The sequence below is a fragment of the Leptodactylus fuscus genome, chromosome 4 (assembly GCF_031893055.1).
Source record: "Leptodactylus fuscus isolate aLepFus1 chromosome 4, aLepFus1.hap2, whole genome shotgun sequence".
Taxonomy (NCBI): domain Eukaryota; kingdom Metazoa; phylum Chordata; class Amphibia; order Anura; family Leptodactylidae; genus Leptodactylus; species Leptodactylus fuscus.
Genome location: NC_134268.1, coordinates 125,396,989 through 125,412,563, shown reverse-complemented (window position 1 = coordinate 125,412,563; position 15,575 = coordinate 125,396,989). Strand labels below are relative to the sequence as shown.

Here is a 15,575-nt window from a genome sequence, read left to right as displayed (position 1 = left end):
CGAACAATTTTGAACAAACTGCAAGACATCCTTACTCCACCCTGGCCACCAAAAATTCCTAGACACCAATCTCATGGTCTCTGAAACCCCCGGGTGACCAGCAAGAACCGACTCGTGACACTCTCTCAGGAGACTTTGTCGGAGAGTAGTTGGGACAAACAGCTTGTTTCTAGGTATCTTGGAAGGTGCAGCGTGTTGCGCTTCGATCAAGGCCTTCTCCAATTTCGCGCCCAATACTGCTACCACCACTCCATCCCCAAGAATAGTGGCAGGCGCCTCTCGTTCCTCCTCAGTCGACATATACCGGGATAAAGCATCAGCCTTAACATTCTTCGAACCCGGCACATAAGTCACGGTAAAGTGGAACCGCGCAAAAAATAGAGCCCATCTGGCCTGCCGTGCATTTAATCTCTTCGCCGACCCAAGATAAACCAAATTCTTGTGATCAGTAAATACCTGGACTGGCCTTCTGGCCCCCTCCAGGAAATGACGCCAATGTTCGAACGCTAGTTTTAATGCCAGTAGTTCCCTATCTCCGATGTCATAATTCCGTTCAGAGGCAGAGAATTTCTTAGAAAAGAAGGCACAGGGATGCGTACCCTCCTCGAATTCCTGAGAAAGTACTGCTCCCACCCCCACCGAGGAGGCATCCACCTCCACTCGGAAGGCCAACCTCTCATCCGGCTGTCTCAAAATGGGAGCGGACGAGAATCGCTTCTTCAATTCTTCAAACGCGGCTAGCGCCTCTGGCGACCACTTAGCACAGTCAGCCCCCTTCTTAGTCAAGTCCGAGATGGGTTTCACAACCTCAGAAAATCCCTTAATAAACTGGCGATAATAGTTGGAGAATCCCAAGAACCGTTGGACCGCCTTTAGGTTCTCAGGTCGCAGCCACTCCAAGACTGCCCTGACCTTCTCAAGGTCCATCTCGAACCCCTTGTCCGATAGGATATAGCCAAGGAAACATAATTTATTGACCGCAAACACACATTTCTCCAGCTTAGCACTTAATTGGTTAACTCTCAGGAGATCTAAAACCTCTCTCACTCTCTCCCAATGAGTCTCCAAATCCGGGGTGTAAATGAGTATATCGTCCAGATAGACCACAACCCCCCTCCCTATGACGGCACTTAGTACATCATTAATAAAATTCTGAAAAAACGCGGGCGCATTGGTTAGACCAAAAGGCATCACCAGACTTTCAAAGTGTCCTAGGGGTGTGTTAAACGCTGTTTTCCACTCATCCCCCTTCTTGATTCTCAGCAAGTTATACGCCCCACGTAAATCTATTTTACTAAACCAGCGAGCTCCCGTAATCTGGCTGAATAGATCCGAGATCAACGGGATGGGATAGGGATTCTGCACCGTGATTTTATTAATCTCTCTAAAATCCAAACAAGGGCGCAACCCTCCATCTTTCTTCTTTACAAAGAAAAACCCCACTGCTACTGGGGACTTAGATGGGCGAATATGCCCCACCTCCAGACTCCCCTCAATATACTCCTTGAGCGCCTCCCTCTCCGGAATAGTGAGATTGTACAACCTTGTCTTGGGTAATACTGCATTTGGTATAAATTTAATTGAGCAATCATAGGTGCGATGTGGTGGTAATGTCTTGGCTGCCCTTTCCTCAAAGACCTCCCTGAACTCACATATTTCTTGAGGCAAATTGTCTATAGACAAAGACATAACGGATATGGGCAGACATCGACCATTACACCACTGCCCCCAAGAAACTACTGACTCGGTCTCCCAGTTGATAATAGGGTTATGCTGCTTCAGCCAGGGCCACCCCAACACTACTTGTGCTGGTAACTTAGACAATAAGAACAAGTTAATCTCTTCCCTGTGGCCACCCACAATAAACTCCAGACCCTCCACCTGTTTGGAGATGACAGATTGCTGTAGAGGGGTCTTATCAATAGCCCACACCGGTATCTGAGACTTCAAGACCAAAGGACTCACCCTTAGTTGCTCGCAAAACTCTGAGTCGATAAGGTTGACTGCCGAACCACAATCAACCAAAATCCGGCACTTCTGCCCATTTACCCATCCATCAAGGGTCAACCCGGCAGTCTGAGTACAGGAAATATGCACACCTCCCTCCTTAGTAGGTTTTCTCCCTTTACCCTCAATAGACCTGGGGTTATTACTCTCCTTGGCGAACCATTCTCTGGAGGGGCATACCCTTGCTACATGTCCCATCCCACCACACACAAAACAGCGTACTGTGCGGGACCCTTCACTCTTGGGTCTAGCACTTCGCACAGTGGCCCCAATCTGCATGGGTTGGTCCCCCGGGTCCTCTCTAAAAACAGAGAATTGAGGAGGGCTAACCCCTCCAGGACTCTTGTCTCCATGCTCCCGGAGGCGCCGTCCAACTCTAATTGCCAGCTGCATGGCCTCATCTAGATCTCCCGGAACAGGGTGAGAAACCAGATGGTCTTTAACCTGGTCTGAGAGTCCTGTCTCAAACTGACTAAGTAGAGCGGGGTCATTCCAGTGTACTTCTGCTGCCCACCTACGAAACTCTGTGCAATATTTCTCTATAGCGTGATCCCCTTGCACCAAACGTCGTAGGTTATACTCAGCCGTGCGTACCCTGTCTGGGTCGTCATACAGTAACCCCATTGTGGAGAAAAACGCCTCTACAGTTAGTAAGCAAGCTGAGTCGGCTGGTAACGAATGTGCCCAGATGAGGGGATCATCTCTCAATAAAGTAATAATAATCCCAACTCTCTGTACCTCAGAACCGGAGGAAAACGGCCGTAGCCGGAAATACAAAAGACAGTCCTTTTGAAATCGGAAAAAATCTGACCTCTTACCTCGGAAGGGTTCAGGTAAGCTGACTTTCGGCTCCAGAGGCCGACCCACAGGGGCGCTACTCACCTGCCTCTGTATGCCCTCCACCTGAGAGGCTGTGTGTTGAGCCAACTGCTGTAACTGAGATACGTCAGAAGCTTGGATGGCATCCATTCGTAGCTTGATCCCCTCCATCTCAGTGGAGATCTGCTGCACCGCCTGGTACAACTGTTTCAGGTCCGCCATAATGCAAACGAACCTTTCCTTTTTTTTTTTTTTTTTTTTTTTTTTTACGGCTGAGTGTACTGTTATGTCAGTCCAGGTAGCTGCAACGGGGCTAAGGAATAGCAGTAAGAAATCTCGCCCTGCACTACTCCCACTAGCTAACCCGGTCCCTGCCTCACGGGTGTAGGTCGGCTGTTCTCAGGCTAAGCCTGACCCCGACGGCTCCTCTCTCACTGATACCGTAGGCCTAGAGGGAAGTGGGAGAAGGAATGCCCTATAAGATCTCTAGGGACTGGAGACTAAAAGGGGGTCACCCCTAACGAACAAGTGAAGCTGCTACTGACAGGGACTGACAAGGGTTTGCGCTGACTAACAACACAAGCAGCACACAGGAAAAATGTGGGAAAGGATTCCCCCAAACCAATATGGGAAGGAACCTTACACTAGGAAACAAACACAGGGAAACTGAGTAGAAATCAAAGGATAAGGCAATTCACTCACACAGTCAATTACACACAGAGGTAGGATTGGTGAACACAGAAGGGAAAACACACAAACCAACTAGTTCACCCAAACCTCCCAAAAACCAACCACGGAACTTCCTCTATCCCAGATAACCACCTACTCCTCCTGCTAAGGCCTAGCTCTGTAAAAGCGACACTCAGCACAGAACCATGGGAGGCATGGGTTTAAATACAGAGTAGAGACCACTCCTCCCAGGTGCAAATGGGAAGACAGACTAATCAACCAGGAAATAAAGCTGCCACCAGCAGTGCGCGCGTGCAAGTCAGAAGGTGTGCATCAATACCCACGACAGGACAACCCCGCAGCGCCAGGATGCCACCCCAGACACCGCGCAGCCAAAAACTCCCCAGGTAAGAAAAATAGAAAGCAATGAACCAAAATACTCCTAACAAAAATAATCCAAAGCCTCTTTAAGGCTAATTGTACACGAGCTTCTGCGGCCTGATGGCCGTCATTGATCGGCACAGATGACACACAGATGACACACACCTGCCATGCTTCTGCAGCCCCATCCCTTCAATAAATGGGGGCTGCAGAAGCAGGGCCACAAAATTGTAAAGAATAGGACTTTTCCTCAGTTTTGTGGTCTGGCCTCCACACTGATCCGTGTAATACACGGTCGTGTGTGGGCCGACAGAAATGAATGGTCAGTGTGCTATGAATGGAAACTCACCTAGCACACAGTGATCTGCAAGGGGTTTTATTAAGATGCTGAAGTTGGCTTCTGGGGTCTTACAGTGATAAGCAAGAGATTAAAAAATAATAAAATGGTGTGTGAAAATGAGAGTAGACACTAAAAATACAAAAGTGAGCCATGCATAAATTCAGAATACTAGATATAAACAGTGACAACAATGCTAAAGTGCCAAGTGCTACGATGAGGACGATCATAAAAATGAATTTCAGCTAAAGTGTTTTGAATTTATTTATTTATGGCTCACTTTTGTATTAGCTGCTGAGCTAACTGCGTTTTACCCATATTTGATGGAATCCTCAGACGGCAGATGCAAAAGAAACCTAAAAACAAAGATGAATGCAGCAACAGCTGCACTTCCCACAACCATGACACTATGGGCCTACCTTTCAGGGGATCAACCCCTTTATGTATTTTAGGTAGTAGTAAGTCGAACTACTGTTTTTTTTTTGTCTTAGAAATAGCCACTCCTTTCTACTAATAAGTTCATAATCAAGAGCTCTATCAAGAATCCCTCACAATTCTCTTGGAAAATTATCCATGGGAACACTATCCAGAATTCTGTATGCATGGGGCTAAAGAAGAATATCCAAGCACATACATTTATATTTGTCATGATTAGAGATGAGCGAACACTAAAATGTTCGAGGTTCGAAATTCGATTCGAACAGCCGCTCACTGTTCGAGTGTTCGAATGGGTTTCGAACCCCATTATAGTCTATGGGGAACATAAACTCGTTAAGGGGGAAACCCAAATTCGTGTCTGGAGGGTCACCAAGTCCACTATGACACCCCAGGAAATGATACCAACACCCTGGAATGACACTGGGACAGCAGGGGAAGCATGTCTGGGGACATAAAAGTCACTTTATTTCATGGAAATCCCTGTCAGTTTGCGATTTTCGCAAGCTAACTTTTCCCCATAGAAATGCATTGGCCAGTGCTGATTGGCCAGAGTACGGAACTCGACCAATCAGCGCTGGCTCTGCTGGAGGAGGCGGAGTCTAAGATAGCTCCACACCAGTCTCCATTCAGGTCCGACCTTAGACTCCGCCTCCTCCGGCAGAGCCAGCGCTGATTGGCCGAAGGCTGGCCAATGCATTCCTATGCGAATGCAGACTTAGCAGTGCTGAGTCAGTTTTGCTCAACTACACATCTGATGCACACTCGGCACTGCTACATCAGATGTAGCAATCTGATGTAGCAGAGCCGAGGGTGCACTAGAACCCCTGTGCAAACTCAGTTCACGCTAATAGAATGCATTGGCCAGCGCTGATTGGCCAATGCATTCTATTAGCCCGATGAAGTAGAGCTGAATGTGTGTGCTAAGCACACACATTCAGCACTGCTTCATCAAGCCAATACAATGCATTAGCCAGTGCTGATTGGCCAGAGTACGGAATTCGGCCAATCAGCGCTGGCTCTGCTGGAGGAGGCGGAGTCTAAGATAGCTCCACACCAGTCTCCATTCAGGTCCGACCTTAGACTCCGCCTCCTCCGGCAGAGCCAGCGCTGATTGGCCGAAGGCTGGCCAATGCATTCCTATGCGAATGCAGACTTAGCAGTGCTGAGTCAGTTTTGCTCAACTACACATCTGATGCACACTCGGCACTGCTACATCAGATGTAGCAATCTGATGTAGCAGAGCCGAGGGTGCACTAGAACCCCTGTGCAAACTCAGTTCACGCTAATAGAATGCATTGGCCAGCGCTGATTGGCCAATGCCTTCTATTAGCCCGATGAAGTAGAGCTGAATGTGTGTGCTAAGCACACACATTCAGCACTGCTTCATCAAGCCAATACAATGCATTAGCCAGTGCTGATTGGCCAGAGTACGGAATTCGGCCAATCAGCGCTGGCTCTGCTGGAGGAGGCGGAGTCTAAGATAGCTCCACACCAGTCTCCATTCAGGTCCGACCTTAGACTCCGCCTCCTCCGGCAGAGCCAGCGCTGATTGGCCGAAGGCTGGCCAATGCATTCCTATGCGAATGCAGACTTAGCAGTGCTGAGTCAGTTTTGCTCAACTACACATCTGATGCACACTCAGCACTGCTACATCAGATGTAGCAATCTGATGTAGCAGAGCCGAGGGTGCACTAGAACCCCTGTGCAAACTCAGTTCACGCTAATAGAATGCATTGGCCAGCGCTGATTGGCCAATGCATTCTATTAGCCCGATGAAGTAGAGCTGAATGTGTGTGCTAAGCACACACATTCAGCACTGCTTCATCAAGCCAATACAATGCATTAGCCAGTGCTGATTGGCCAGAGTACGGAATTCGGCCAATCAGCGCTGGCCAATGCATTCTATTAGCCCGATGAAGTAGAGCTGAATGTGTGTGCTAAGCACACACATTCAGCACTGCTTCATCAAGCCAATACAATGCATTAGCCAGTGCTGATTGGCCAGAGTACGGAATTCGGCCAATCAGCGCTGGCCAATGCATTCTATTAGCCCGATGAAGTAGAGCTGAATGTGTGTGCTAAGCACACACATTCAGCACTGCTTCATCACGCCAATACAATGCATTAGCCAGTGCTGATTGGCCAGAGTACGGAATTCGGCCAATCAGCGCTGGCTCTGCTGGAGGAGGCGGAGTCTAAGGTCGGACCTGAATGGAGACTGGTGTGGAGCGATCTTAGACTCCGCCTCCTCCAGCAGAGCCAGCGCTGATTGGCCGAATTCCGTACTCTGGCCAATCAGCACTGGCTAATGCATTGTATTGGCGTGATGAAGCAGTGCTGAATGTGTGTGCTTAGCACACACATTCAGCTCTATTTCATCGGGCTAATAGAATGCATTGGCCAGCGCTGATTGGCCGAATTCCGTACTCTGGCCAATCAGTGCTGGCCAATGCATTCTATTAGCTTGATGAAGCAGAGTGTGCACAAGGGTTCAAGCGCACCCTCGGCTCTGATGTAGCAGAGCTGAGGCTGCACAAGGGTTCAAGCGCACCCTCGGCTCTGATGTAGGAGAGCCGAGGGTGCACTTGAACCCTTGTGCACCCTCAGCTCTGCTACATCAGAGCCGAGGGTGCGCTTGAACCCTTGTGCACACTCTGCTTCATCAAGCTAATAGAATGCATTGGCCAGCGCTGATTGGCCAATGTATTCTATTAGCCTGATGAAGTAGAGCTGAATGTGTGTGCTAAGCACACACATTCAGCTCTACTTCATCGGGCTAATAGAATGCATTGGCCAGAGTACGGAACTCGACCAATCAGCGCTGGCTCTGCTGGAGGAGGCGGAGTCTAAGATCGCTCCACACCAGTCTCCATTCAGGTCCGACCTTAGACTCCGCCTCCTCCAGCAGAGCCAGCGCTGATTGGCCGAATTCCGTACTCTGGCCAATCAGCACTGGCTAATGCATTGTATTGGCGTGATGAAGCAGTGCTGAATGTGTGTGCTTAGCACACACATTCAGCTCTACTTCATCAGGCTAATAGAATACATTGGCCAATCAGCGCTGGCCAATGCATTCTATTAGCGTGAACTGAGTTTGCACAGGGGTTCTAGTGCACCCTCGGCTCTGCTACATCAGATTGCTACATCTGATGTAGCAGTGCCGAGTGTGCATCAGATGTGTAGTTGAGCAAAACTGACTCAGCACTGCTAAGTCTCTGCATTCGCATAGGAATGCATTGGCCAGCCTTCGGCCAATCAGCGCTGGCTCTGCCGGAGGAGGCGGAGTCTAAGGTCGGACCTGAATGGAGACTGGTGTGGAGCGATCTTAGACTCCGCCTCCTCCAGCAGAGCCAGCGCTGATTGGTCGAGTTCCGTACTCTGGCCAATCAGCGCTGGCCAATGCATTCTATTAGCCCGATGAAGTAGAGCTGAATGTGTGTGCTTAGCACACACATTCAGCTCTACTTCATCAGGCTAATAGAATACATTGGCCAATCAGCGCTGGCCAATGCATTCTATTAGCTTGATGAAGCAGAGTGTGCACAAGGGTTCAAGCGCACCCTCGGCTCTGATGTAGCAGAGCTGAGGGTGCACAAGGGTTCAAGTGCACCCTCGGCTCTCCTACATCAGAGCCGAGGGTGCGCTTGAACCCTTGTGCAGCCTCGGCTCTGCTACATCAGAGCCGAGGGTGCGCTTGAACCCTTGTGCACACTCTGCTTCATCAAGCTAATAGAATGCATTGGCCAGCACTGATTGGCCAGAGTACGGAATTCGGCCAATCAGCGCTGGCCAATGCATCCCTATGGGAAAAAGTTTATCTCACAAAAATCACAATTACACACCCGATAGAGCCCCAAAAAGTTATTTTTAATAACATTCCCCCCTAAATAAAGGTTATCCCTAGCTATCCCTGCCTGTACAGCTATCCCTGTCTCATAGTCACAAAGTTCACATTCTCATATGACCCGGATTTGAAATCCACTATTCGTCTAAAATGGAGGTCACCTGATTTCGGCAGCCAATGACTTTTTCCAATTTTTTTTAATGCCCCCAGTGTCGTAGTTCCTGTCCCACCTCCCCTGCGCTGTTATTGGTGCAAAAAAGGCGCCAGGGAAGGTGGGAGGGGAATCGAATTTTGGCGCACTTTACCACGTGGTGTTCGATTCGATTCGAACATGGCGAACACCCTGATATCCGATCGAACATGTGTTCGATAGAACACTGTTCGCTCATCTCTAGTCATGATCCATTATGACAATATCCCCCCCTTATCTGATGCTTTTATAGCATGGAGATATCCTTTTCAAGGTATATCAATGTCTTCAAATGAGTACTGTTCAGATTTCTCCTTTTCTGTTTGTCTGAAACCTCAGATACTTTTAACAGATTGTGAGTCACCATTTCTTCAAAAATCCATACAGGGCGATGCTTATTAAGTCTGGTATGCACATGGTGTTCTGAGAGTATCATTATATATATATATATATATACCGCCTATATAGGCGGTGTATTTCCTACCCTGAAATATATGGTGGAATATATGCACATGGTTGACCAATAATCATTGCCATGCTAACCTTTCTTGAGCAATCCTACGATACTTCAGAATAAACAGTTTGTTTATTCCATCTGCACAGTTGACTGATATGTACATAGGAGAACAGGCTCATAGTGTCTCTGTAGTTACCTTAGTAACCAGTCCAGGCCACGCTGTGATGCAATAGAGGTGTGACCAAACAGCATTCAGCTAGGACACATGGGGGGGGGGTGGTACTGGGCGGGCCCTGGGATATATATGCCACACTCAGCAGCTCATATCTACTGCGACCCACCAACAGGGTTGCGGGAAGAGCAGTTGCCACTGCATTCATCTTTGCTTTTTATTTCTTTTGCATCTGCCTCTTCAGATTCACATGAAGTGTGGGTGAATCGCGTAGAGGAGCTTCTTATATTTAAGCTCATTTGTATTTAGCAGTTGTAGGAGGGGTAAGAGCCCTACATGAATAGGAAACCATAAGGCTACACTGGGTAGAGACATCAATAGCCCAGTTTTTTGAGCAATTAGTTCAGTAGCACTCAGCAAAAAACTGATAAGCCAATGTCCTGCTAAAAGGCTACACTGGATACAGACATTAATAGTCCAGTATTTTGAGCAATTGGATTTGGTTTGGTGACACTAGATTTTCACAAGTGTGGGTTGTTTGCTTATTACATCAAAGCAGTTATAATACAGCAAAGTCTTTTGTGATTTTCTAGTGTTTTATCTGTTTGTTTGAGCAAATATCTATAACACTAGGAATGCAGTGTGTGCACGATTGGATTTTAATGACATATACACCCCAGCAGAGTCACTATACATATATGACACTGCTTCAGTAATACACAATGGTGAGACAAAGAAAGTTTTATATATATATATATATATATATATATATATATATATATATATATATTGTAAGCCGATGGCTGGTGAGATAATGAAAGGGGTATACATCTCACCCAGACTACTCAGGTGGATGAGATGGAAAAACTCCAGAAAGACTGGTTCTCAGCAGATAACTTCTGTCTGCTGAGCGTTATTCAAGTTCTCTCTATTGGGCTGGATTTAGGAATGGCAGGTAGGTTGGTAGTGGGGCCTGTCATTCCAACCCCCTCCAGTCCACACATTGTAGATGTTTCTGCAGCTTATCAGCTGCTGTGAATTGTCCTCATCAGTGAGGTGTAAAAGGTCAGCTCCAGCAGCAAGACTGTGGGGCAGAGCTTGGCTGGAGAGCCAAAGAAAATGGTCATATTTTTGGAGGTGTATCTATTATTCTAGGTGAGGTTACCTATTCTGTGTTTAGTTAGAGCCTGGCCGGGCAGGTATTTGTTTTTGTATAGTTTCCTTTTGTTGCTGCACTATATTTTTGAGTGAAAATAAAACTCTACCTTTGTTTTGGAGTAAAGAAACCGAACTTGTGTGTCTATGCCACCCCACCTAGCAACCCCAGACTCTGACAATATATATATGTCAATATATGACAATATATACACATTTATTAAAAGTTAAGTTTTAAGCCACTCCTTTCAGTGATTTTTGACAGCACAGTGAAATTTATTTGCATTTAAGTACTAGGTGTGCAGTTTTGCTGTTACCGCAAGGCCAGTAATTAAATACAACTTCAATAAATAAAGTCAATAAATGGTTGACTTACAGAGAAGAGAAATCACCAGTCATTGAATGATGCTGCTATTTTTTCACCAAGGTAGATTGTGTGTTACCACCCTTCTTGTAGCTTTAAAAAAAATGATTGCCTCTGTTTTTTTTAATAAACTTGTTCTTCTCTTTAAACAATAGATGGTTTTCTGTATTCTGATATAATTACATTTGATTGGTTAGTTCTAATTTCCCATCCTGCCCTGCAGTTGACCAAGCTTCACCAGTTGGCTATGCAGCAAACCCCTTTTACTCCCCTTGGGCAGACCACCCCTGGTTTCCCTGGTACGTACCCATGATCCCCAGAGAATGTCCTACTTGTTAACACCTCTTGTTTTTCCATGGTCATTACTTCATCTTGTCTACTAAATGCAGTCAATGACCAAATTATCCTATTTACTTTCTTCTTATAACCCACCTTATTGTGTTTTTGCGCTTCATTTACCTTTGTCACTTTAATCTGCCTTGCTTCTTTGTTTTATACCATTAACGTAAATCAGATGTCTGTTTTACTATTAATACTTCATACATATACTAGACTAAATACAATATAACATTTCTGAATCAACTTTTCTTATGAGCTACAGTAGGTATGGAAAGTATTCAGACCCCTTTAAATTTTTCACTCTTAGTTTCATTGCAGCCATTTGCTAAAATCAAAAAAAAGTTCATTTTATTTCTCATTAATGTACACTTAGCACCCCATCTTGACAGAACCCCCCCCCCCCCCCCGAAATGTAGATTTTTTTTTGCAAATTTATTAAAAGGAATAAACTGAAATATCCCATGGTCATAATTCGTTTGAGCTAGTACAGCTATTAGTCTTCTTGGGAATGATGCAACAAGTTTTTCACATCTGGTTTTGGGGATCCTTTGTCATTCTTCCTTCCAGATCCTCTCCAGTTGCATCAGGTTGGATGGTGATTGTTGGTGGACAGCTATTTTCAGGTCTCTCCAGAGATGCTCAATTGGGTTTAGGTCAGGACTCTGGCTGGGTCAGTCAAGAATGGTCACAAAGTTGTTCCGAAGCCACTCCTTTGTTATTTTAGCTGTGTGCTTAGGGTCATTGTCTTGTTGGAAGGTGAACCTGTTCCGCAATACAAGTCTTAAGCATTCTTGATGTGCACCCGATATAATATTTATTACAAGTTTCACATGTGATCATGTAAATTACATGATCACTCCTGCAATTAAGGAACAATTTGATGTTATAAGTTTTGTTATTATCCGTATTTTGAAAGGTTAAGGTTTTTTTTAGCATACTTGCAGGTATTGCATCTTGTAAACCCACATTTATGAAAAACTACTAGGTTTAACCATGTTTTAATGTACTAATGTATTAATGTATTAAAACATGGTAAACCTAGTAGGCCTTTATGTCACCCTTTTATTTTTTACGGACATTATAAGGTTTACAAGTGAAACAACAATATTCAAAATTTTCAAGAAATTTCCAAAACCCATTTTTTAAGGGACTAATCCAGTTATGAAGGGGTTTTGAAAGACCCTTGTATTAAAACCCCCCATAAATCACCCCATTTTCAAAACTGCACCCCTTAAATAAGCCAAGTCAACATATACCTAGTAATTTAACCCTATAAGTGCTTAACAGGAATTAATACAAAATGGAGGTGAAATTTTCAAATTTGATTTTATTTTACTAATATTTTCGTTTAGCCCTAGAATTTGCACATTCACAAGGGGTTAAAGGAGAAAACGCTTCCCACAATTTGTTATGCAAGTTCTCCCGACTACCATAGTATCCCACTTGTGGGTGTAAACTAATATATGGACGCTCAGCGAGAGCGCGCCAAGGAGCTTTTAGAGGGCAGATCTGGCTGTGATCAGTTTTGAGGAACCATGTCGCATTTACAAAGCCCTTGAGGTGTCAAAACAGTGGAAACCTCTAGAAAGTGACCCCGTTTTGAAAACCGCACCCCTCAAAGAATTTATCAAGTGATGTAGTGAGCATTAGTAACCCCGAAGTGAATATGTAAGCTGTGCGGAGTAAATTGGGTACACCAAATCCCATTCTATTTTCCCACTAGCTCCTATGACACGGATGGGGCATTCTGGGGGATCAGCGCTGGTGTATTATCTCTCATAAGCTCTAAATATGGGGTGCCCCCTGAAAACACTTGCACAGCTTATACATTTCCTTCTAGTCGCAGCCACTTATGTCCTAATGATTTGGTGACTTTTGGGGGTTTTGTCTTCACATTGTACAAGCTAGATTTTTATTTTTATTTTCTGGCAATGTGGCCATATGAGGGCTTGGTGTTTGCGGTATTAGATGTACTTTTCAATGCCACCATTTTGGGGTGCCTTTAACTTATTGACTACAGTTTATTAACTCTTTCTGGGTGGGATGTAAAAGGAAACATCAATTCTGGCATTGCTTTTTAGTATTTTTTTTTCCTGTGCAGCGTACAGCATAAGTAACATGTTAAATTTATTCTGCGGGTCGGTATGGTTACTGCGATACCTCATTTATATTATTTTTTAATGCGTTGCTATTTGTGCAGAATAAAATTCAATTTAGGGAAAAAAATCTATTATTTTTGCATCACCATCTTCTGAAAGGTATAACATTTTTATTTTTCGCTAGACAGAGCTGGATGAGGGCTTATTTTTTGTGGGATGACCTCTGCTTTTTATTGCTACCATTTTGGTTTTCATCTGACCATTTGATTACTTTTTATTGAACAGTTGGTAAGGGAAAGGTGGTGAATAATCATTATTTTGTGCGGTTTTCTAAGTTTTTTTTTTTACGCTGTTCGCCGTTCAGGTTAAATAATGTTTTGATTTTATTGTTCAGGTTATTACAGACGCGGTGATACCAAATATGTAATGTTTTTTTCTCTCTTTCTTTATTTTACATAATAAAACATTTTATATGGGGAAAAAGAGATTTTGGGGGCTTTATTTATTTCTAATTTATTTTAAACTTATTTAAACTTTTTTATTTTTACTTTTTTCTAACTTTTTTTTCTGTTCCCATGGGGGATTGAAGCAGTGATCGGCTGATCACTGCTTCACTAGATATACGCTGCAATACACGTGTTACACGTGTATTGCAGAGTATAGGAAGCTGTCAGCCTGTGTAGACGCACAGGGCTGACAGCTTCCTTTGGGCAGGATCAACCAGGTACGAGGATGGGGTAAGTGATAGGGCAGACCCGGGGTCACTGATCAGACCCCTGGCTGCCTCCTACGAACACCGGCACCCCCCGAAATCGGCGCGGGGGGTGCCGATCGGCACCATATTATATTGAAACCCCGGAGATGCCAGCGCTCATGTTGACTGCCAGCATCTCAGGGGTTAACACCCGTGATCGGACCCGGTTCCGACCGCGGGTGTTCCGGGGCATTGTCAGCCATAACATATGGCTGACACACGCAGCGCATGGTGCGCACACAGGTTCTGCGGTACACAGGTACTATTACGGCGGATGTCGGGAAGGGGTTAAATCCATGCCCATCTCAAACCATTCTTTTTAAATTAATTTATTAGTGAGCAGTTATATATATTCTCAAATTATATCTTCAACTGCCTATCCCTTTGTATTATAAACATAATTTTTCCATTCTTTTCAAAACTTCTTTTTTAATTATGTTTACATAAACAAATAAGTCTTATAGATCCTGATATATCTAACAGCCAAGGATACAAGCTTTCTCACTTATATAAATAAAATACAAAAATATTGACTTACCAATAAAGATCACAATTAAAGATTAACCTTCTTATAATCATGTCCGGGTCCATATGAAATACAACTCCATCTAATCCACAGTACTGACATTATATATCGATAACCTGTGCATGCGTGCCTATATCCATATCATTCATCTTTGATTCTGGCACTTTCACCATGCATGCGCGTGAAGCCAGTTCAGTCATATTTACTATGGGCATTCACCGATAAAAATTAACATCAGGGAACGAATATTTGAATCATCAATATATTAGTAAAAACGAATGGAACCAATTAAAAACACTTACCACGTCCGGGTCCATATGAAATACAATTCTACCTAATTCATAATACCGATATTATATGCCGACAACTTGCACATGCACACTTATATCAACATCTTTCATCTTTGATTCTGGCATATTTATTATGCATGCGCATGAATCCAGTTCGGACATATTTAATATGGGCATTCATTGATAAGAATCAACATCAGGGAACGAACATTTGAATTATTAACACACTAGTATAAGAACTCAAACATATAGTACCAATTAAATCACCAATAATTTTACCACCAAATCGTATATCTGCCATCCTCTATATCCCTCTTCACATATGTCACATAACATGATTAATTAGCCCCGTCTGAATGTAGATGGGAGGGGTTTCTTTTGATTTTCTGTTTTTAGTCTATAAAGGGTGCATTACTTGTATGTTCGATATGCCATGACTAAGAGGTGTTTCTAACCTCGAAATGCGTAGGAATTAGCTTACCCCCTGTATGATCAAACGTTTTAATGGAAGAATGATTCATTTTTAATAAAAGTTAAGTTTTATTTTTACTACGCCGGATTCCGACTGCTGGATATATCCTTTTTGTCTTTTTCTGAATACTTATGACTATGTGATATTTCAGTTTTTCTTTTTTAATAAATTTGCAAAAACATCTAAATTTCAGTTTTTTTTCTGTCAAGATGGGGTGCTGAGTGTACATTAATGAGAAATGAAATGAACTTTTTTGATTTTA

At 44.2% G+C, this 15,575-nt stretch overlaps 1 protein-coding gene across 2 annotated transcripts in view; it reads left to right on the top strand.

Moving 5' to 3' along the window:
* The window catches only part of LOC142200577 (poly(rC)-binding protein 3-like), a 411,290-nt gene that overhangs the window by 288,453 nt on the left and 107,262 nt on the right, over positions 1–15,575 (top strand). For both annotated transcript variants that reach the window (XM_075271023.1, XM_075271022.1), the window contains one exon: positions 11,057–11,132. In XM_075271023.1, coding sequence (XP_075127124.1) covers positions 11,057–11,132 — 76 coding nt within the window. The remainder of the gene's footprint in view (positions 1–11,056; positions 11,133–15,575) is intronic.